The sequence below is a fragment of the Octopus sinensis genome, linkage group LG11 (assembly GCF_006345805.1).
Source record: "Octopus sinensis linkage group LG11, ASM634580v1, whole genome shotgun sequence".
Classification (NCBI taxonomy): Eukaryota; Metazoa; Mollusca; class Cephalopoda; order Octopoda; family Octopodidae; genus Octopus; species Octopus sinensis.
In genome coordinates, this window is record NC_043007.1 from 60,966,413 (window position 1) to 60,990,057 (window position 23,645).

General features: G+C 37.4%; 2 protein-coding genes across 3 annotated transcripts in view; one reads left to right on the forward strand and one right to left on the reverse strand.

Moving 5' to 3' along the window:
- The window catches only part of LOC118765447, a 36,692-nt gene that overhangs the window by 5,289 nt on the left and 7,758 nt on the right, over nucleotides 1–23,645 (reverse strand). Inside the window, exons 2-11 of one of the 2 annotated variants that reach the window (XM_036507557.1) lie at nucleotides 21,105–21,310; nucleotides 19,380–19,540; nucleotides 18,454–18,538; nucleotides 11,340–11,469; nucleotides 11,113–11,186; nucleotides 6,807–7,008; nucleotides 6,087–6,142; nucleotides 5,405–5,518; nucleotides 4,388–4,679; nucleotides 1,795–1,906 (exon numbers count right to left, since the gene is read on the reverse strand). In XM_036507557.1, coding sequence (XP_036363450.1) covers nucleotides 1,795–1,906; nucleotides 4,388–4,679; nucleotides 5,405–5,518; nucleotides 6,087–6,142; nucleotides 6,807–7,008; nucleotides 11,113–11,186; nucleotides 11,340–11,469; nucleotides 18,454–18,538; nucleotides 19,380–19,540; nucleotides 21,105–21,310 — 1,432 coding nt within the window. Of the gene's footprint in view, nucleotides 1–1,794; nucleotides 1,907–4,387; nucleotides 4,680–5,404; nucleotides 5,519–6,086; nucleotides 6,143–6,806; nucleotides 7,009–11,112; nucleotides 11,187–11,339; nucleotides 11,470–18,453; nucleotides 18,539–19,379; nucleotides 19,541–21,104; nucleotides 21,329–23,645 lie in introns of both variants that reach the window. The other variant, XM_036507556.1, reaches the window with a different exon arrangement.
- LOC118765448 lies at nucleotides 19–22,262 on the forward strand. The gene is made up of 2 exons (XM_036507559.1): nucleotides 19–436; nucleotides 22,235–22,262. The coding sequence occupies exons 1-2, from the start codon at nucleotides 110–112 to the stop codon at nucleotides 22,238–22,240; spliced, it is 333 nt and encodes a 110-aa protein (XP_036363452.1). The 5' UTR covers nucleotides 19–109; the 3' UTR covers nucleotides 22,241–22,262.

A 23,645-nucleotide genomic window follows, 5' to 3' on the forward strand; every position in this document is an offset into this window, starting at 1 on the left:
GAGAGGTGAAAAGAAATAGAAAAAGAAAACATCTATTCAACACCAAGTGCCTCAATTGGTTGTACACCACAAGGTTCAACGGGACCTACTGAAGCAAGCCATTATACTCATGGCCCTACCACGAGCGATGGTGAGGCTAAGCTATCAGAAGAGCCAAGCACCATCATGGGCATCACTTGATGCCACAGTAATGCGAACTGCCAACGATCACAAGAACTTCACTGTTAATGGCCCGGCTACTCCAAACATCTCAAACACCACAGACCAGAAGAAATGGTTTACTGACAAGTTCAGATACTTAAGGATTTTGTACCATTCGGCTACAGAAGTAGTGACCCTCCCATTTACTGCAGCATCCAGGGTGTGGGAGAGTGCAAAGGAGTCACAAACTGCAATGTCCCAGATAAGGCACCTACCTCTTGCCCAGGGACAAAAGGTAAGACCATGTGGTTTCTTCCCATCACTTCAGAATCAAGGGAATATTAACCTAAGTCAGTGCCTACTTAATGATTAAGTTTAGCTCAGTGACAAGCAAAACGACTAGCATTTAGGTGGCAAGGCAAACCATGAAGGCCAGTGGAGTAAAATGTAATGCTTATTTACATTGCATTGTATTAATCACGTGATATCTTGCAGCTTCAAGATTTAGATGATGTGATTGTTTATTTTTAAAATGACATAATAGAGAAGGTGAGAAGCTAGATCTGGCCAGTTTAATGTTAAAGGATTAAAGAAGTATAAAAAGTATAGCGATAGCTAAAATAGTCAATTTTAACTTTATATGAAGTCAGTAATGCAATAATTATTATGCATACATTGTACCTTGTAGGTTTGAAAAAAGTGCATCAATCTTCATTTCAGTATACCTAAATATGCAGTTTGCTAGTTTCTGACAATGTCATGCAAATGTTTGAATGTTTGGACTTTCAAACCAATGTCAGTACAAGATGGATGCCAAACTGACAAAAATGGTTTTCTAATAAAAACAATAATGTCCACGGATTTATATAACTTAATGTTACAAATTTTAAAAACAAATTATTTCAGTTAGATAAATGTTTATAGCCTAGATGCCATCTCTCTTTATTTCCTGAAACCCATCCAGATGCAGGAAGGATCCCTCACATTTTAACACTATTGTTATTTTCGATAAAATTTTTAAATATTAGAAGAATAGAAATATAAGCAGTTGGAAGAGCAACTGAGTATGGTCAGGTACAGTATTATATAAAGGCGGTGAATTGATGCAGTCATTAGAGCACCAGGCAGAATATTTTACATTATTTGGTCTGAGTGCAACAATTTCAAATCTTACTAAGGTCAACTTTGCCTTTCATCCTATTGGGGTAAAAAAAAAATTACAATTGAAAGTAGTGGATTGGTGAAACTGTAAAAATGTCAAATCAGATGCCTTTCAGTATTTATTCTGGCACTGTGTTCTCAAATAAAATCCTGCTATGGCCTAGTTGCGCGGTAAAGTTTAACCACTTGCCTGTTATACAGCAAAGGCACTACCTTCCTTCCTGGTTAAAAATCATAAAAAGAAAAACAAGCCCACTAAGTTTATAACCATGGTTGCATATATGCACATAGCTGCTATTGTTATTGAGTAGGTAATTATAACAAGAACAGACATAGAGGGACAACAGAGGGATTACAGGAAATGCTAATTGAGCCAACCATAGGTTCTCTAAATAGGTATTTTTCTAGTTCCCATAATAAACAATCTGAATATAATGATGTAAAAAATATTTCTTTAAAAAAAAAATAGCTAAAAATGAAATAAGATCAAACCTTTCACAACTGTCAAATGGTTCCTTATCACTAGATGCCTGATCCATCTTCTGACGTCGTATATTGGCCACTTCATGAAACTTCCATTCATAGGATTCAAACTGATCATCATCTGTGATAATTCATAACAAAACCTAAGCCCAACAATGACATCTTCATGTGAAAACAACCATGGGTAATATCAAGAAGTTATTGTGTGTAATATCAGGAAATATGGCATACATACAGTAATAAGAATTTAACTTTTTATCTAACTATTTGGTGCATGTACAAAATGATGAAATGAACATTAATTTTCTGAAGAAAATTATTTATTACCTTAAGGTAAAATTAAATAAAACAAATTTCTCATTTGTATATTTGCAATAAGTATTTTTCTAAATTTTATCAACACAACTGCACTCTACTCCACTGGAAACCTATCTCTGCAAAATCTGAACTCCTCCTATAACTACTTGTCATTTACTCCCTCTCCTCCTTCTCTTCTATCACTATTATTCTTTATATCTTTCACTGTGTATATGTAAATGTGTGGGTATGTGTATAGCAATCCTTTACTCATTGCAAGTCACTAAGCCTAGTATGTGCACTCATCCTAAACCTCTTATGTCAACTTTCTCTGTATCTCTCTTTTATGCTCTCTATACAATGTAAAGTGTAACTCTTTTGGTACTAAGGGTGACTCAGACTGCACCAGTTGTTCTGGTTTTAGACAAGCAGCTCCTAGGAACTGCTTGTCTCTAAAAGAGATGCTTTTAGATTGTCCTCGAACATCTTCATTTGTTCCTCACCTCCACTGGCATACTTTCCATGAAGTATTCACCATAGAGGAATTACTTTGGGATGCAATATTCTGACAGGCCCAGGCCATTTCACATGGGCCTTATGCAAGTGGTTTACAAGTATAGGTTATGTGTGTATGTGTACATACATATTTATATATCATCAGCTTCCTCATAATTTCATTGACTGACTAGTTTTGAACATTGACCTTCTCACATATACAGTTGACTTAAAATGAAAATGCACAGAACCTAGTGCATTATCACTGCACTTGCTGAAGTTACTCTCATTGTTGTAGGTTTACATCATTTCAATTGCATAATTTTTCAGAATTACTAGCTAAAAAAAAGTCAAATATTTTGATAACAAAAAATTCTCTCTTCTTCAACAATCCATATCTTCAGTTATCATTTCTGTTCCATAATGATAGAAATAACAGATTTATTTCAAAAACTTGTGAAGTACAAGCAGGTTAGTGAAAAACGAGGTCCTGTCATCTTCAGCGGCAGAAATCCTCATTATATAACATGAAAAGTCATTATTGATGATGTCTTTCATAGATTAGAGAAGGAATGGTAACACTTATAACATTTTCAGAAATGGCAAAACTGGAGAGAAATGTATAGGAAAAAACCACAATTTATGGTTTGCTGCAACATATTAAGATCTTCAGTTCCTCAGATAACCAATGATCAGGTGATGTTATCATATTGCAAAATTATTCAAGTTTAGGCATTTACAGTGTCATAGGAACCCTACTCAATCAAAGATTAAAATAGGCCCATTAAGTGCTCACGCCACTCACTCAATCATCTGTCACACTAATTCCATTCTCGTATGCTTATATACCCACCCACCTTTTCTGCTCCTCTATCCCACTTCTGTCTCTCATATTCACCTTGACCTCATATCTCTCTCTCTTTCCCTCTCCCTCTATCTTTCTAGATAAGGAAGCCATGTATTTACCACTTAGCAAAACACTTGTTCATGTCCTTTTATCATACTTTCATATCCCTCAGTACCATACCCAACTCAGCTGAGAATACTTCGTAGCCTCACTAGTGCTGGTGCCACAATGAAAGCACCCAGTACACTCGGTGAAGTGGCTGGCATTCAGAAGAGCATACAGTTTGTCACAGCAGACATTGGAGCTCAGTGCAACTTTCAGGCTTGTCAGTTCATGTTGAACAGTCTAAACCAAGCCAGCATGGGAAAAGGGATCTTAAATTATGATGATGATGAGCTACGAGAAGGTAGATATATGGGCCATCCAATTTTAAAAGACACTAAGACAAAGTCATTATTTAACAAGGGAGCCTCCATGTTGTTGCTCAACCGGCTAAATATTGCTAAAAGAAGAACCAGAGAGAATTAAGAAACACTATTGCTAGGATTATGGTATACAACTATTATGATAATTTTTTAAATACTAGTAAGGAAGAAATACAGTTAATACCCCAGTTTTCTCCTACTTGTTTCATCAATCCAATAGGTATGAAATATGAAGCAGATTCTAGAATATAAAGTACCACAAAACAATTGGTTTAGTCTGTACTATCGCTTTGGTTATGACACATAACATCAGACACCAATATTTAAAGAAAGATGATGACTAACTCTGACACTAAGCCACACATTTTCAGGGAGAGTAGTAGTTAATTTAATCAACTAGTATTTACTTTATTACTTTGGGGTCAATAAAAATTTGGAGAGAAACTGTCAACTGAACCAGTCTCAGTATATGAAGAACTCCATGAGAATGAAAAGTAAAATATTAATAAAGATGATAAATCTTTGAATAAAATCTAACCTTTTTTAACAATGGCACTCCTTAACTGCCTTTGTAAGCTATATTTCAATGGTTGCCCACAATCATCTGGTGAATATCTATCAGAGTAATCACAGTTTGCTTGATTTATCAATGCTGTCTCTTTGAATGAACCAAGATCACTAGGGTTTGAAAGCATGGTTGGTTGTTTGGTAACTTTCATAAAAGTGACAGGAGACACAGTGTTAGGAGAGACAAATTTGAGCTCCTCTGCAGGTTCCTCAGATGCTTCAAACTTTTGCCCTTCTTGAACTCCTTTAAAATTTTCCAAGATCTGCATTTAGAAAATACATAAAAATCATTCAGAAATGTGAATATCACTTAATTTTAAGATTATTATAGAAGCTGAAGCCCTCATCTGTGCAGAATGACCTATTTATTTTTATCAGAATACAAATCTTATTATCACCTTGTATCTATTCATTTTTACCAACACTATTCCCAGTGGAAATGGTTTTTATTTAAATTTGTGATAAACTACTGTTCATACAACTGGTTCAAATGCCAATGTTCCTTCTTCACTCACTTGACAGTGCACATATTAATATAGGACTTTGCAGTAAAAATTACCTAAATTACTGGTAAATCTCATCAATTAACAGCATTTATTATTGTTATTGGTTTTAGTTACTTATGAAGCCCATGCCAATAATGATTGGACAAATTTAATATTTTAGCACAGATGTAATTACAAAATAATAAAAAAGTAGCAAATGAAGTCATCAACAAATATAACAATATGTCATGTAAAAAAGCACCCATTACACTCTTGGAGTGCATTAGGAAGGACATCCAGTAGTAGAAACCATTCCAAATCAGACTGGAACCTGGTGCAGCTCTCCGGCTTACCAGTTCTAGTCAAACTGTCTAACCCATGCCAGTATGGAAAGTGGATGTTAAATGATGATGATGATGATGGAAGTTTGCAAAAAAAATTTGTAAATAAACAAAAGGTAAAAAAAATCATTGCTAAGAAAATCATTGAAGACAAGCAATTACCTGAGGCAACATTGGGTCACCAGTAAGAAGAGCTGGGTGCTTCAGTTTATATTCAGATATCAAACATGGAGTTTGAGTAACTGTAATAACCTCGCCAGGAGCAGATTCAGCAAACTAAAAATTTTATAGGAAACTGAATAAATAGCATATTAAACTAGTCGTATTCTTTTTAAAGTGAATTTTAGAAATGTTTTCCTGTCGTTGATAAAAAACAGGTAATTTATATGAAGTTTGCATAAGAAATGTAATGCTGTTGGCAACAGCCACAGACAACCTGACTTTAATTCATTACAACATGAATCTTAAAAGAAGCCTCCATCCCCTGATGCTCATAACAAGTCCTACAATGTCCTGACCTGGACCTCCAGAGCTTACTGCCCAATGTTCAAGCTTGTTCACAATGTCAATGAGGGATACATTATAAAGTTCATCTGTTTACTGTATTTCCATACTCTACTGCTTGATGCTTGAAATTTTCAGCAATGTTATCATGATACTTAAACAAAAACTGAAATAGACAGGGTGGTTCAGAAGTTCTCATATAACAATCTTTTTATACCTTTCATAATAATGAGTTGCTTATGCACGAGCATACTGTAATTTTATGTACTTCTACTGTTAGTAATATTACGACAATTATAACATATCAAAGTAATATTAAGACAATTATAACATATCTTACCGTAGGATCATGAAGTACAACTTTTTGTTCTAAATTTAATTCTGGATTTTTAAGTTCTATAGAAAGAGGAAAATATATTGAGAGACTATTACATAATTACAGACATATTTTTATTTATTATTATGCCCCTCTATACAATATATTAGAATTGTATTAAAGTTAATCATAGCATACTCAAACTATTGTGTAGCTGAACAGAAAGTGTTAGTATCCTGGCTAAAGAATAGTGAATTTGTATTCTATCATTAATTTAATGCTGTGAGCAATATTCTGAAACACATCAACATAAATAGTAAAAGAGAAGGTAAGAAAAGAGAGTAGGGATTATCTATATATATATAAGAGAGAGAGAGAGAGATGTGCACGCACATGCATTTCCTTATGAATTCAGAAACTGAGTTGCCGATTTTGACATATGCAGCTCCTATTAAAATATCTAACCCATGCCAACATGGAAAACGGACATTAAATGATGATGATGATGATGAATTGAATGCAATTGTTTTAAGTCAGAAGAGTTAGAATGCTAAATATTTATTAAAAAAAAATCTAAAACGCACTAAATATCTTTTATCTAATAATTGCAATAAGCCCACCCCGCACCTTAATAACAGATTTCTTATGTGCCCATATAAAAATGAAACTATAGATTGTTAATTGGATGAATAGGAAATAGTGTAAAGTGTTTCAAAAGACAAAGTAACATTCATTAGCACTAACCTGTTTCACAAGTTGGAGTCACAATACTAAATGTATAGGTACCTACAATCAATCCATCATTGGGAAGGAAAATATTTAATGTATTGTCATTATCAGTTTCACAGGTGAAGTTGAAATCTGGAGAAAATTGGTTCCCTTCTGTGTCTATTACTGTGGAACAAGGTTTCATGGCGTTGTTTGAAGTACTTTCTATATCTGAAGCCTTGAAACAATATAGAAAATATCCTATTAAAATATTAGTTTAAAATATTCATTTCTTTAATACTCACAAGGGGCTAAACATAGAGGGGACAAACAAGGATAGTCAAAGGGTTTTTCAGTCGATTACATTGACCACTAGTGTGTAACTGGTACTTATTTAATTGATCCCAAAAGGATGAAAAGCAAAGTTGACCTTAGCAGAATTTGAACTCAGAACGTAACAGCAGACAAAATGCTGCTAAGCATTTTGCCCGGCGTGCTAACAATTCTGCCAGCTCACCATTAAAAATATTGAAAACTAAGAAAACAGTAACAAGAACACAACTTTAAAAGACACTGATATTCTCCCATTATTTATTAGTTTACCATATGTGTTCTATCAAAAATAACTGATTTATCATCTAGTCTATATAAATGGCAGTATGTGTGTGTATAATAACTAACACATACATTTCTACAATTCTCAACTGATTTTCACCAAACTTTACACATGCATTACTTATGCCCCAAGGATGGTTGTGCACTATAATATTTTGCACAGAGCTCCTATGTAAATAGACATAGTTTTTTTGTATGTAGGGTCTTCTATACCTTTTATAAAAGTGAAAGGATTTTGTCCAATTATTTCTTTTGACTGCCTACTTGCAACTATAACATAACATGCGTTATGTCTCCGGTAATTTTCTTTCATGTAAATAAATATTAATTAAAAAATTTGCCAGCAAAATCTTATAAACTGACAATGTTCAAAAAGATGTACATGTTTAAGTTATATATGAAAATAAGAGTGAACAAAATATGCTTAAAAAACAACTATATTTTGTAGTCCACATCCATAATCTACTCCCAAAACACTTCAGTAGCTCTACTTTGCATTGCTTGCAAACTTATATGTTCTATGATCATTTAAGTGCAACAACCTCCACAATAACCAGCCTTCAATTTGATTTTCCGTTCCTATGTTAATCATAAACCTTCTCGGTAGTTCAATTATTTGGTGAATAAAATACCAACAAAGCAACTTAAAATATCCAAAGGACAGGTGCATTTGCTAGTTCCTTCAATAAACTTTTAAATTTTGTTAAATCTGAACTAACAGTGAATTTTTAAACTTCAATACAGGTTTTCCTTCCATTATGTGTTACCACTGATATAACCATCATATACTATCACTGATATAATAATTTTGTTTTAAAAATGTTATTTTAGTTTAAGTTAAAACAAAACATAAAATATTGTTTATTACATATTTAGCCTCTTGCATTTTGAAACTGAATTATATAAGTCTTTTGACTAAAGGCACAAGGCTGGAACCTATTTTATAGCCCCCAAAAGAATGAAAGGCAAAGTGGACCTCAACAGAATTTTAACTCAGAACATAAAGCCAGAAGAAATGCTGCTAAACATTTTGTCTGGATTGCTAAAGATTCTGCCAGCACACTGCCTTCTAAATTATATAACAAGCTTATTGCATACAGTGCTGAGATGCACTACAATGAATATATCTTCAGTTTAAAACCCATTTTCCCATAATCTGATTATAAGATATATAAGAATTATTGCATCAAAATATACAATATATAATTTTAGAAACATCTATCCAGCAATGAGAAAAAATACCCGTAATTCCCAGTTATGACAGGTGAAGAGTTAATTACTCTTCATGCTTAATTGTTCAATTTAATAAACTAAGCCACTCCAATCTGATGCAATCAGTATGTTAGCAACTAACTTTGAAAGACCAATAACCTTCCTTAATCTTTTTTATAACATTGCTCTTTACTAGTTTCAATCAATGCACTGTGGCTGTGCTGTGTACTGTTTATCAACTTCAGTACTTTGGTGGTTATTTTATTTAACTTGGTGGGACGTAACCAAATAGCACAAGGTGTTTAGTCTGACATTCTACTGATTTTGGCATCCTCCATGGTTATACACATATATATATATCTATATATCCAACAGACTTCATCAACCAAATTTTACCCCAGAAGATTTGGTTGACCCATGGGTATAGCATAAGAAACAACCCTAAGGTTCCACACAATGGAGTCAGTCATATGATTGTAAAATGAACTTCTAAACTACATAGCCACTCTTAATTCAACAACCGCTCATAACTTCTTTCTTATGACTGCAAGATGCAAATATGTACACATCATTTTGAATTCTCAATGTTATCCTGGATATCTACAAATATACTACTATGCAATTCTTATCATCTCAACACAAGATTTGAAATAACTGCAGGAGAAAAAAAAATGTTCCTTACTGGCTTGGAATAGTGAAGTAGCTCTGTTAAACAAAAGCTAAATATATTTTTCATACTCTCATTCAACAATTACTTGATATATTTTATTTCATTTATAATTCTACTTCATTGATCTTTTATTTGTTTCAGTTATTAGACTGCGACCATGCTGGGGCACTGCCTTGAAGAATTTTTATTCAAATGAATTGACACCAATACTTTTTAATTTTTAGATCCTGGTACTTATTCTATTAGTGTCTTTGCTGAACCACTGTTACAGAGACATAAATAAACCAACAGCAGTTGTCAAGCAGTGGAAGGAGACAAACACACACACACATCATCATTGTTTAACGTCCGTTTTCCATGCTAGCATGAGTTGGATGGTTCGACTGGGGTCTGGGAAGCCAGGAGGCTGCACCAGGCACCAATCTGATCTGGCAGTGTTTCTACAGCTGGATGCCCTTCCTAACACCAACCACTCCGTGAGTGTAGTGGGTGCTTTTTGTGCCACTGGCATAGGGGCCAAAGGAGGCTGGAAACGGCCATGATCAGTTGCTGCTTTTTATGTGCCACTGGCATGGAAGCCAATCAAGGCGGCGCTGGCATCGGCCAGCATGGGTATCACAACTACAATTTCCATTTGATTTTCATTTTGATGTTGATGTACTTGACTCAATAGGTCTCAAGCACAGCAGGTCGCCCTAGGATCCAAGGGATTTTTGAATGGGCTGGGGCTGTTTATGCAAAACTGGTGTAGGATACAGCCGTGAACTCTCTTTATTTGCCGGGTCTTCACAGTCACAGCATATCTTCAGAGGTCTTAGTCTTTCGGCATTGCCTCTGTGAGGCCCAACGTTTGAAAGTCATGCTTGACCACCTCATCCCATGTGTTCCTGGGTCTACAGCTACCCTGGATTCCTTCAACTGTTTGGGAGTGGCACTTCTTCACATCCATCCGTAGTACATGACCATACCAGCGCAAACGTCTCTCTTGCACGCCATATCCAATGCTTCTTATGTCCAATATTTCTCTCAGGGCGTTTACACTCTGTCGTGTGTGCACACTAACATTACACATCCAGCGGATCGTGCTAGCTTCATTTCTTTCAAGCCTACACGTGTCCTCCACAGTCACAGCCCATGTTTCACTGCTGTGAAGCATGGCAGTTCGCACACATGTATCGTACAATCTACCTTTCACTCTGAGCGAGAGGCCCTTTGTCACCAGTAGGGATAGAAGCTTTCTAAACTTTGCCCAGGCTATTCTTATTCTAGTGGTAACACTCTCAGAGCATCCATCCCCACTACTAACTTGGTCACCTAGATAGTGGAAGCTATCAACTACTTCTAGTTCTACACATGTATATATAAATATATGACAGGCTTCTTTCAGTTTCTGCCTTCCAAATTCACTCCACAGGAGCCAGCTGGGCAGTACTGGCATTGGCCACATTTGGATGGTGCTTTTTATGTGCCACCAGCACTGAAGCTAGTCGGGGGGGGGGGGGGGGGGGGGGCTGGCATCAACCATGTTCAGTTGGTACTTTTTTTACGTACCACGAGCATGAGAAGCCAGTCAAGCAACACTGGCATTGATCGACACATGAATTGTGCTTATTGTGTGCCACCAGCACGAGTGCCAGTCAGGTGACACAAACTCATTGGAGTGGCAGAAACAGCACAGAGTTCTAGACTAAATGACTGATCGATTTCTGGTGGTTGACTTTGCAATTCATCCTCAGGATCAATAAAATAAGTGCTACATTTTTAAGCAATAATGACCTTCTTCTATAAATATGTGATGCCATGCTAATGCAAGAAAACATTGTTTCAAGAAATTTAAAATATTACCAAATCACAAGTTGATGAACATTCATTCTTCCACTGTTCGTATGTATCATAACCCCACAAGGCTCTTCTTATATCTGCAATTGTACAATTATGTTGATTAGAACAGTATTTGCAAAATACTACATACAAGAAACAATAATGTATCTAATTTCTGTGTAGATATAAGAAAAGCAAGAGACATGTAAGGAGCTATACAGAGTCAGAGTTACATACAAACAAATAAATACCTTCTCTGCTGAGTCTGACAGTTAGGAACATTTTGGATAAGTCCACTGTTACTCTAAGCTCTTTGCAAACTTGGTTGATCATCTTCTCCAGGTATACAATATAACAAATGGCACGTTGCATCGTCACTACCTAAAATCAATTCAATATCATAAATGGAAAATGTTTGTTCAGCATGGTTATAAAATGTAAAATATTTTAAAAGGACAATGACTATGAGATTAAGATACAACGCTAGTGATTACATGGTGTGTTCATATCATACAATAGCTATTGTGTTCCTAAATCTGCTCATAAGTGGTTCCTACAAGTAGCACTCATTCTTCTAAAGGAATGGTGAACAATACATCATCATCATCGTTTAACGTCCGTTTTCCGCGCTAGCACGGGTTGGACGGTTCGACCGGGGTCTGGGAAGCCAGGGGCCGCTCCAGGCTCCAGTCTGATTTGGCAGAGTTTCTACGGCTGGATGCCCTTCCTAACGCCAACCACTCCGTGAGTGGATTGGGTGGGTGCTTTTTACGTGCCACCTGCACAGGGGCCGGGGGGTCCGGCATTGTTCGCAATCGGCAACTGGGTCCAGGGTACTTTGAATGGGTAGGGGGTATGTGGAATTGCTGCAGAAAGCAGCCCGGGTCTTTGCAGTCACAGCATATCTCCAGAGATCTCGGTCTTTCGCCATTGCCTCAGTGAGGCCCAATGCTCTGAGGTCATGCTTGACTACCTCATCCCATGTCTTCCTGGGTCTACCTCTCCCCCTGATACCTTCAACTGTTTGGGAGTGGCACTTCTTCACACATCTCTCTTCATCCATCCGCAGCACATGACCATACCATCGCAAGCGTCGCTCTTGCACACCACATCTGATGCTTCTTATATCCAGCATTTCTCTTAGGATGCTTACACTCTGTCTTGCATGTACACTGACACTACACATCCAGCGGATCATGCTAGCTTCATTTCTTTCAAGTCTACGCATGTCCTCTGCAGTCACTGCCCATGTTTCATTACCGTGAAGCATGGCAGTTCGCACACATGCATCATACAATCTACCTTTCGCTCTGAGGGAGAGACCTTTTGTTGCCAGTAGGGGTAGGAGCTTTCTGAACTTTGCCCAGGCTATTCGTATTCTAGTGGTGATACTCTCTGTGCATCCACCTCCGCTACTAACTTGGTCACCCAGGTAGCGGAAACTATCCACTACTTCTAGTTTCTCTCCCTGGAGTGTGATGGAATCTGTTTTCTGAGTGTCTGTTGTGTCTATTGTCCCTGTGCATCTGCCGCACATGAAAGCTATCTTATCTGTTAATTTCCCTTTAATGTTGCTGCACCTCTTATGTGTCCATAACTTACATTGGGTGCATCTTATGGAGTTTCTACCTGTACCTTTCCTACAGATTGAGCAGGGCCACCTACCCGAGGGGGTGTGTGCTGAGTACCTCTTGCTGCTTACTAATACTTTGGTCTTTGCTACATTTATTCTAAGGCCCTTTGATTCCAACCCTTGCTTCCACACCCGAAATTTCTCTTCTAGTTCCGGTAGTGATTCTGCTATGAGAGCTAGGTCATCGGCATAGAGGAGCTCCCAGGGGCATCCCGTTTTGAATTCCTCTGTTATTGCCTGAAGGACTATGATGAATAAAAGGGGACTGAGGGCTGAGCCCTGGTGCACACCTACTTCTACCCGGAATTCTTCACTATATTCGTTGCCAATCCTAACCTTGCTGACAGCCTCTCTGTATAGAGCCTGTACAGCCCTTATTAGCCATTCTTCAATCTCCAGTTTCCGCATCGACCACCAGATGAGGGAACGGGGAACCCTGTCAAAGGCTTTCTCCAAGTCTACAAAAGCTATGTAGAGGGGTTTATCTTTAGCTAGGTACTTCTCCTGCAGTTGTCGGACCAGGAATATAGCATCAGTGGTGCTTCTACCTGGTACAAAACCGAACTGCATTTCATCTAAACAAATTCTCTCCCTAATGAGATGGGTTATGACCTTCTCTGAGACCTTCATCACCTGGTCCAACAGTTTGATACCTCTGTAGTTATTTCTATCTAGAGCATCACCCTTACCCTTGTAGCAGTTGACTATGGTGCTGCTGCACCAGTCATTGGGTATGACTCCATTGTGAACTACCTGGTTTACAATGCGGGTGACTATGGTATAGCCCACATAGCCAGCTGTTTTAAGCATCTCAGCAGTGATTCCTGATAGGCCAGGGGCTTTGCCTGGTTTCATATCCTTAATTGCCTTATCTACAAGGGAGCTGTCTATTCGGGTAGCTGGTCCCTCTACTGGGTCAACATTTGGCAGGCTCTCCTCCTCCCATTCATTCTCCTCATTCAACAGTCTTTCATAATGGCTTCTCCAAGTCTCTTTCTTTTCACTAGCAGTAAAAGCAAGTGCCCCATCATCCATGCGGACACATTTCTCTCCTATAACATCACTATTTTCTCTGACACACTGTCTGGCAATCCGAAATACTTCAGCTCTTTGATCCTCGCGTCGCTGGACATTGGCAAACTTCTTCTTTTCTGCTACGTCTTTGGCTATGTATACCTGCCGCCCAGCCTCCCTTTTGGCTATCTGGTACAGTTCCCTGCTGCCCCCATCTTTCCAGGCTTTCCAGGCCCGTCTCTTTTTACAGATGGCTTTATCTACTGCACTATTCCACCACCACGTAATTCTAGGTCTGGAAGGGACTTTGCACCATCCACAGACTCGGTCTGTGGCACTCAGCAAGCTGTCCCGTAGGAATTCCCAGCTACCTTCTATGTCTGAAGCTCCTCCTCCCTCTCATCAAATTTCTTGATGAGTATGTCCCTAAATTTCTGACCATGTGAAGGGTTCTTTAGCCTCCAAATCCTTCTTTTCTGGATTGGTTTGTTTCTTGGAGTCCTTCTGGCCTCAAGCTTAAAGTCACTGATGATTAGTCTATGCTGAGGGATACATTCTTCACCCGGGAGGGTCTTTGTATTCAAGAGCAACCCTATTAACTTTAAATTTAATTAGTCACTACATGTATTACATAAGGGTATAAAAGTTGGGGAACATTGTAAGTATCCAAGTGTTTTGGATCATCAAGTGTCCACTTTCCACACTGGCATGGGTTAGACGGTTTGACTGGAACTGTTAAGCCGGGGAGCTGCACCAGGTTCCAGCCTGATTTGGTATGGCTTCTACAGCTGGATGTCTTTCGTAATGCCAACTGCTCCAAGAGTGTAATGGGTGCTTTTTACATGCCATTTATATAACATGACTGCAATGTATAACAAAAAAAGTTGCAAAACACTGGTTTAAGCAATGCCATAAATCTTATACCATTTGTGCTTCCTGATTGAGTGGCAGGAAAGGCATCCAGGTGTAAAAAGAATTACTTCAGTAAAAAAGCCACCACATCCATTCAAGGGAATAAAGGATGTTAAAAAAAAGAGTAAATAATATATCCATCGGAGAGAGTCTACCAAATATCGAACCAATTAAGGGACCAGCCAATTGATAGCAGCATAATAGATAAGGCAATTAAGGACATGAAGACAAGGAATGCCTCTGGGCCATCAGGAATCACTGCCGAGATGATTAAAATTTCCAGTAGTGTAGGATACAGCTTAGTCACCCATATAGTTAATCAGGTTATTCAGGAAGGCACCATCCGCAATGACTGGGTAAAGAAGATGATGCCTTAGATAGAAACAACTACAGAGGTATTAAATTGCTAGACCAAGTCATAAAAGTTACTGAGAGGTTTATAGCTCAATTGATTAGAAATAAATTAAACTAGATGAGATGCAGTTTGGCTTTGTACCTGGGAAGAGTACCACAGATGTCATCTTCCTAGTGAGACAGCTGCAGGAAAAGTACTAGGCCAAAAGTAAGCTGTTGTACTTAGCTTTTGTCGACCTGGAGAAAGCTTTTGACAGAGTTCCCCTGCTCTGTTATATGGTGGTGTCTAAGGAAGTTAGGAGTAGAGGAGTGGCTTGTTAGAGCTGTACAAGCCATGTACAGTGGTGCTGTCAGTAATGTGAGAGTCATCCATGAATAGTGATGAATTTAGTGTAGGGGTTCACCAAGGCTCAGTTCTCAGCCCACTCATTATAGTCCTCCAGACCATAACAGAGGAATTCAAAACTAGGTGCCCATGGGAACTGCTATATGCTGATGACCTTGCTCTTATTGAAGAATCTTTAGCAGTATTGGAGAAGAAATTCCAGGTATGGAAACAAAACCTGGAATCAAAGGGCCTTAAAGTTAACCTAGCTAAGATCAAAGTTGTTGTTAGTAAGAAAGAAGATAAAACTCTCTTTCCGTCAAATAAATGACCCTGCTCAATACATAAGAAAGGAGTTGGAAGAAATTCCATTTGCTGCACCCAGTGTAAACTATGGACACATAAGGGGTGCAGTGGAATCACAGGTAGATTAACAAATAAAGTTGTCTTTGTATGTGGCAGATGTGCAGGAACAATAACTACTAAGAGCACACGGGACTTTGATTCTCTCAAATGCTCAGGAGGTTGTAGCTAGTTTCTGTTACCTAGGTGACCAAATTAGCAATGGTGGAGGATGCTCTGAAAGTATTATTTCTAGAAAAAGAATTGGGAAGTTCAGAGAGCTATTAACTCTGCTGGCAACAAAAGGACTCTCACTCAAAGTGAAAGGATGTTTGTGTGTGAATGGCTATACTCCATAGTAGTGTGACATGAGCTCTGAATGTGTAGACTGGAGAGAAATGAAGGTAGTATGCTCCATTGGATGTGAAACATCAGTGCATATGTATGGCAAAGTGCAAATGTATTGAGAGAAAAATTGGGCATAAGAGGAATCAAATGTAGCATGCAAGAGAGAAGACTTTGTTGGTTTGGACATGTGATGCGTATGAATGAAGACAGCTGCATAAAGAAATGCCAATCACTGAAAGTGGATGGTACCTGCAGAAGAAGGCAACCCAGGAAGATGTGGGATGAAGTGGTAAGGACTGATCTCAGGATGTTGGGCCTCACAGAGGAAATGACAATGGACCAAGATGTCTGGCGATATGAAGTTCTTGAGAAGACTCACTCATGTCAGTGAAACTGAGTTCTAGAAGCACTGTGTCCCACCCACACTTAATAAGAAAACTTCTCACACACACTACCACAATAAACCAAACTACATCTCTTCTCTTATTCACATTTCTGCTTCATGCACTATGCTTCCTGCCCACTCCCCAATCCTGTCCTCTTGGCCCTGTGTCACTGTATCATTGCTCTCAGTTTGCCCCTGACCTGTGTGTTCCACCCACATGCCGTCTCACTGCATTATTGCTATCTGCTATCCCCCGACCTGTATGTTTCACCCACACATAACAAGAAACCTTTTCACTCACCCTACCTCAACAACCCAATCTACATATCCACATCTCTTCTCTTCCTCACATTTCCTCCTTCATACACTATGCCTTGCTCTCACTCCCCAATCCTGTCCTCACGGCCCTGTTCCTCTGTATCATTGCTATTTGGTAGCTCACCCACCCATCCAACTCTATATATACCCAAGTTTTTGCCCCACCTCTACACTTTTTAATCACACTTCCTTGCAATATCCTGCCCTTACATTATGACATTCAAACCTCAAGGGCATGTCCTGGCACTTGCCACCATCTATATCTCTCTCTCTTCCTATACTCAACCATCCCATTTATATTTTGATCCCCGTCCCATGTGAGTATGTCTGGAATTTTGTCACCATCTCTATCCTGCTGTCTTCCACTCTCTCCTTCTCATGTATTTCCCTCAGGTTGGGTAACCATGTATTTCCTTTGCAGTAGCACACCTGTTTCTGTCTTCATTCCTGAACACAATCTCTCTCTGGCTGAGTAACCTTGTACTTCCTCTACAGCAAGACACCAGTTTCTGTCTCTTTCTCTCACTATAACCATTCATCATCCGACACAAGATCACCTCATCTAATGCCCCCTCCTCTCTTGAAAGTTTTTTCTTCTTTGTCTTATCTTGCAAGTACTTGGTGACCCTGTCAGTGCAGGTGCTACTTAAAAGCACCCAGTCTACACTGTAAATTGATTGGTATTCAGCTGTAAAAACCTTACCAAAACTGACCTCACCTGTGCTTATTATCATCATCTTCGTTTAGCGTCCGCTTTCCATGCTAGCATGGGTTGGACGGTTCAACTGGGGTCTGGGAAGCCAGAAGGCTGCACCAGGCCCAGTCTGATCTGGCAATGTTTCTACGGCTGGATGCCCTTCCTAACGCCAACCACTCCATGAGTGTAGTGGGTGCTTTTTACGTGCCACCTGCACAGGTACCAGACAAGGCTGGCAAACGGCCACGATCGGATGGTGCTTTTTACGTGCCACCTGCACAGAGACCAGTCAGGGCAGCGCTGGCAACGGCCATGTTCGGATGGTTCTCTTGATAATAATAATAATAGTCCTTTCTACTGGAAGCACAAAACATGCATGAATTGCATAATTTATATGAACCGATTGATCCTGGCTCTCTGAGTGGTTGGTGTTAGGAAGGGCATCTAGCTGTAAAAATCCTGCCAAAACAGTCACAGAAGTCTGGTGCAGGGTTCTGCCTGGCCGGCTTTTGTGAAACCATCCCACCCATGCTAGCATGGAAGGTGGACATTACACAATGATGACTCCTATAAAGCCGCTCTAGAAAGAAATTATGAGTTATCACCATCATTATCATTTTAACGTCCACTTTTCCTATTGAATTGGTCAGAGAGAATCTATTGAGGTGGATTTTCTACAATCAGATGCCTATCTTGTCTCCAACCCACACTTATTTCCAAGTAAGGTAGTACTATCCCATGGCTAAGCATGCTTTCCCATAAGACTAGTAACAACTACCACGCAATATCAAGTCAAGGAGATACACATACACATATACAACATGCTTCTTTCAGTTTCCATCTACCAAATTTATTCACAACACTTTGGTCAGTCAGGTGGTATAGTAGAAGAAACTTGCTCAAAGTTCCACACAAGGGAAGAGAACCAGAAACTACATGATTGAGAAGTGAACTTCTTAACTACAGTCATGTGTATTATTTTTAAATTTGTGAATATAAAACAAGAAAAAAGACAAAAAAAAAATCATATTCAAAACCTTAGTTCCTTTAGAATATTCTGAATATCCAGGGATTTGTTTATACAATTTATTCATTAATTCATTTAAAGTACGGTGACGAACTCTAGAAAGACAAAGAGAGAGAGGAGAAAAATAAAAATAAAAAGCAATAAAAAGAAATAGAATTTATTTAAATTTTCAACATTACAAGGTAATAAATTATTGTTACATTATGAGAGTTTTTGTTTCAATGTTACATTGTACAACTGAATATCTTTATAGATTTCAGCCATTTGTTTTATATACAGTATTTTCATAGACAGGAAGAGGTGTTAGCCAGTCTAGTTTCACTCCCCTGTTGAGACTTCATCAGCAACTAAATACGTCTTTAACTTGACTACAGAGACACTTATAAATCCACTATTACTTAGGGCTGAGTAAATCAGAAACACTGGTTTGTTTATATAACATTATTGATAGCTAGTTCAATTAAAAAATAACTGGTGTACTAACAGTCTTTTCCCCATTAAATCTATATTGTACTATAGAATATATACAGAGATAGATTAAAATGACTACTCTCAACTGTTTATGGTCAAGCCTGAGGCAATGGAGACTTCCAGTGTTCTCAGCCCCTGGACCATATCCTTACTCACCACTATCAGGGCAGAGATGGCTATTTGCAAGTGTGAGACCCCATGAGTCAAAGTGACTGTTCCAGCAAATCTCCCTCACCATCCTCCGGGGCAACACCTTTCCCATTTTGTCTGTTGGATCCACAAGGCAGTCTGAATTATAAGAAATCGAAAGAATGTGAGAATTTCATAGCTAATTCTTTTTTTCTATTTCTTCTTTCCTTTTTCTTGTGGTTTCATTTAAATATTATTTTTTCTAATAGTAAATATCATTGTTATGTTAAAATAAAAGCAAACTAAATATTAAAAAAAAATTTTAAATAAAAATACCTTTCATTTTCTCTGTGCTTTTGCATCAGTTTCTGTGAAGGTTTTTGTGCTTGTTGTCTTTGTTTTGAATACTGATATTGGACATAATTTGAATGTGCATGTAGCACAACAGGAGACTCAAGGAGTGGGTAATTTCCACGGGGTCTTCGCTTTTTAGAAGACTGAAAAGCATTTTGAATATAAAATATATAAAATTCTTTATATAAATAGCAATTAGTTTGTTAGAAGTTTTTACATTTCTAATTCAAAATAATTTAATTCTAATTTACTACAATTATTTTTTCAATGAAATAAATACACCAATTTTTTTTCACACTAAACAAATCAATGAGGAGAGTCTCTACATGGTCACTTAACATGCTAAAAATAACAGCTAAATTCACACACACATATTACCATCTTAAGATAAAGAAAATGGACATATTGAATAACATGGCCTTGGGTTTCCTACTTATGGGAAAAAATAGGATAGTCACAACTGAAATTTTTTTTATCATAGGTGTACCCAGAGTTGACTTGCAATGAACCAGTAAGAGATGCTAAATGCAGGTAAACTGTAATGAGATGCTTTGCTCTAAAGTCATTAATATTTTAATCAAAATGAAACTAAACTTATTGTAAATAATATTTATTTTATCAATTTCACACACATATAAATGTATACAAAATTTAATATTAAACTCTTTTCTTTTCAAAGTATTATCACTCATGTATGTATGTATATATATATAGGGTCATCTCATAAATAATGCGGTTTTTTTCAATTGCATGAACTAAAAGTCAGAGGGGAATGGGATAAACTACCTGCATCATATTGCTATAAAAACAGGTACTAATTTTATCCCGTCCTTATTCTTAGTGCAATTTTTGAAGAGTGCAGTTCATTTTAACAGTTTCAGCATATTTTGCTTTATGAGTTCAATAAAGACAACAACAACACAACAGAAAGTACAAGGAATATTAATGCAGTATGTGGGAATTAGACAATAAGTGTAAGCCAGTGTCAATAGTAGTTCCAGAAATTCCAAGCAGGAAATATAGCCTAGAAGATGAGCGTCTTCCTGGAAGGTCTATAGAGCTCGATGAGGACGTCCGGCAAACCCTGGTGAAACAAAATCCCATTGTAACTGTTGAGAAACTAGCAGAGAAGCTTGGATTTGGTCATTCAACCAGTCATTCAAATCAGGGGTGGAAGAAAAACGACCATCTTTGGTTTCAAGACAAAAGGTGTTCTTCCATCAGGATAATGCTCAGCCACATGGAACGAGGATGACATTCGAAAGGCTGGAACAGTTTGAATGGGAAACGATGCACTACCCACCATATTCGCAGAACATTGCTCCATCTGATTATCATTTATTCCTCAGTCTTCAAAATCATTTGGACAGTAAAAATATGAATTCTGTAGACAAGGTTAGAACAGTACTGGAGGAGTATTTTTCATCATGGACAAGTGATTTTGGAAGAGGGGCCTTAGAAGTCTACCAGTTAGATGGAAGTGCATTGTAGAAAATGAAGGAGAGTATATTTTAGATTCAAAAAGAATTTTATCTTAATTCTGAAATATAAAACAAGCATAATGGCGGTGCCCCAGCATGGCCACAGCTTGTGAGTTGAAACTAGATAAAAAATTTTAAAAAATTAAAAACACATTATTTATGGGATGACCTAATATATATAGTTATACAATAATTGAACACATTCTAAATCAAGGAATTATTTTACCTTTTTGAAGACATTCTTTTTAAAGTGCCTCAATTGATTGTTAGAAATACCATTAAACCTCTGTTTCTTAGAGTCAATAATTATGTCTTGTTCTTCAATGCTGCTAGAACTATTTACATGGATCTCACTGATATATTCTGGAACCTTTTGGTCTTCATGAATGAGATGCGGTTTAGCTTTAAATTCATCAAGGCACTGAAATGAAACTGAGGAAAAACTAATATCTGAAATGAGAAACATTTACAATTATAAGAGCTTGACATAATATACAAATTAGTATGAAAATAATGAAGTTAAATTTAAAGGGAGTAAAAAATGGCTCATAAAACAATTAAAGTATATTTTTCTGCTATTGACCCAACTGGTTATGTTGCCTTGAGACACAGGACTAAGGACTCAATCTCACAGATCACAAGGTACTCTCCCAGAGTACACTCAGTAATACGGTTGAACTGGAAAAGTACAAACAAAAGTGGTTCTCTAAGCTATCTAGGGGATAGTGACTCCAAATAAGAACTGACTCGAACAATAATGACTTGTCCAACCAATACTAGCATGGAAAGTAGGCGTAACATGACCATAGTGATAATTAAAAATATTTGTTAGTCTTGTTGTAGATTGAAACTCAGAGATATATATTCCAAGTTTTCTGCAGTACAGTGCAGGTACTGTTACTGCAGTTTCAAATTTCTTGAATTCTCAACAGAATTTGTTTAACTCCATTAGTTGTGATGATGTAAAGATAAAGTTGTTGACTTTACAGAAAATGCTTTTACCTCCCACAAGGATGTGTGCTAATTTGTTTACCAGTGTTACTTTGATGACATAATATATAAAGCCAGGGTATTCTTGGACTACAAACTGCCATTTTCACTGGCAACTTTCCATTAGTAATTCCTTGGCATTTACTTTTGCTGATATTCCCCCCCTACATCTTGATTTTCGTTTGTCGAGGACCATTAGTTTCTATCAACAATTCTTTATTAATTTCAGGAATTTGTTGACCCATAAACTAAAAGGACTTTGATTTGGTGTAAATACACATGATAAGCCTAGTTGTGGTTGAGCATTGGTCAAAAGTTCATTACATGAACGTTTCCATTATCATTATACATTCATTTTTTATACAGGCATGAACTGGACAGATTGTTACTGCTCTTACGTGTATGAGAGGACATCGCTCGTGTGAGTCTCAGTTTTGACGTAACTTCTATGGCTGGATGCCCTTCCTAACACCAACTACTTTACAGTATACAGTGTGCTTTTTTTTATGTGTGACACCAGGGCTGGAGAGATTGTCATGTCTTCAAGAAGACTAAAGGTCTTCTCAAACTGGCACTTAGAGTTCACTTGGAACATGTTATTCTAACATCAAAGAAGAAAGGGTTAAGAAAGCAATGGATACCATGAATTGGATAGTGAAATTAAACTTAAAATTACTATTGCTATAACAGTCTTTATTTTGAAATTCTTATTGCTAACCTATTAACTATAGATATCATTCATGAGTAAAACTGAAAGAAGTAAAAATTTGGGAAACTGAACTGAAAACTAAAGTTTGCAAAGTTGAAAGCAGCATATTATACTCCAAAATTGTCAAAGTCAGTACAAAGTTTTTTTTCAAAATTAAGTATACTAAAATACAATGAAAGTAACTTATTGTGATCACTCTGGACAGCCTTTTAGATAACAATATCCAGTTGACACTGCTTTTAGGACTCAACTCACTAATTTTGCTAATAACTTTCTCACAATATTAACCATAATTGTAATAAGCAACTTCTACTGTATATTTGCATTAACAGGTAATTTTGCCGCAGAATGAATGTCTGGAGAATGTATACAAAATTCCTGGCAGCAAATCACTGACTTCTGGAATGCTGAAAATAATGACTGTCTTTAGAAGATTCTAACTTCAGATATGAAATAGAAGTAGGGCTTGTATAATAAACATTATCAATGACATATACTCAATATATAAGCTTCATGTATTTGCCAGTAGTTTGTAATTTGGTATGGTGGAGAATGCTCTCTCAAAGTGGTGTATGTTAAAACACCTGAAAATTTACATGAGATAACTTACCTCTAATCCCATCCAGGAGTGATGGACATTGATATTTCACCATTTTTGTGGCTTATCAACATCACATACTCAAACAGGATCAGAGAGGAATCATATTGCCAGTAGCGTGCTGTGTGGGTAAGCCCAAACACTGCAGCACTAGTGTAATAAGCATTATCAACCACATATATTTCATGTATATGCTTCATGTATTTGCAATTTGGTGTGGTATTTCATGTATTACGATTTGGCATGGCGAAGAAGACTCTCTCAAAGTGCCAGATGAAAGTCATGGACAGGCAAGACACCTTACCTTTAATCCCATCCAAGAGTGGATGATAGAGAGAGACTGATATTTGAATAGCATAAAACATTACTCAGTCATACTTTCTACAAAGAGTAAAAAGAGCTTAGCATTTACCACACAAAATATACTAAGAAGCTGTAAAGCTTATGCCTTTATCAAAGATAGATAAAGG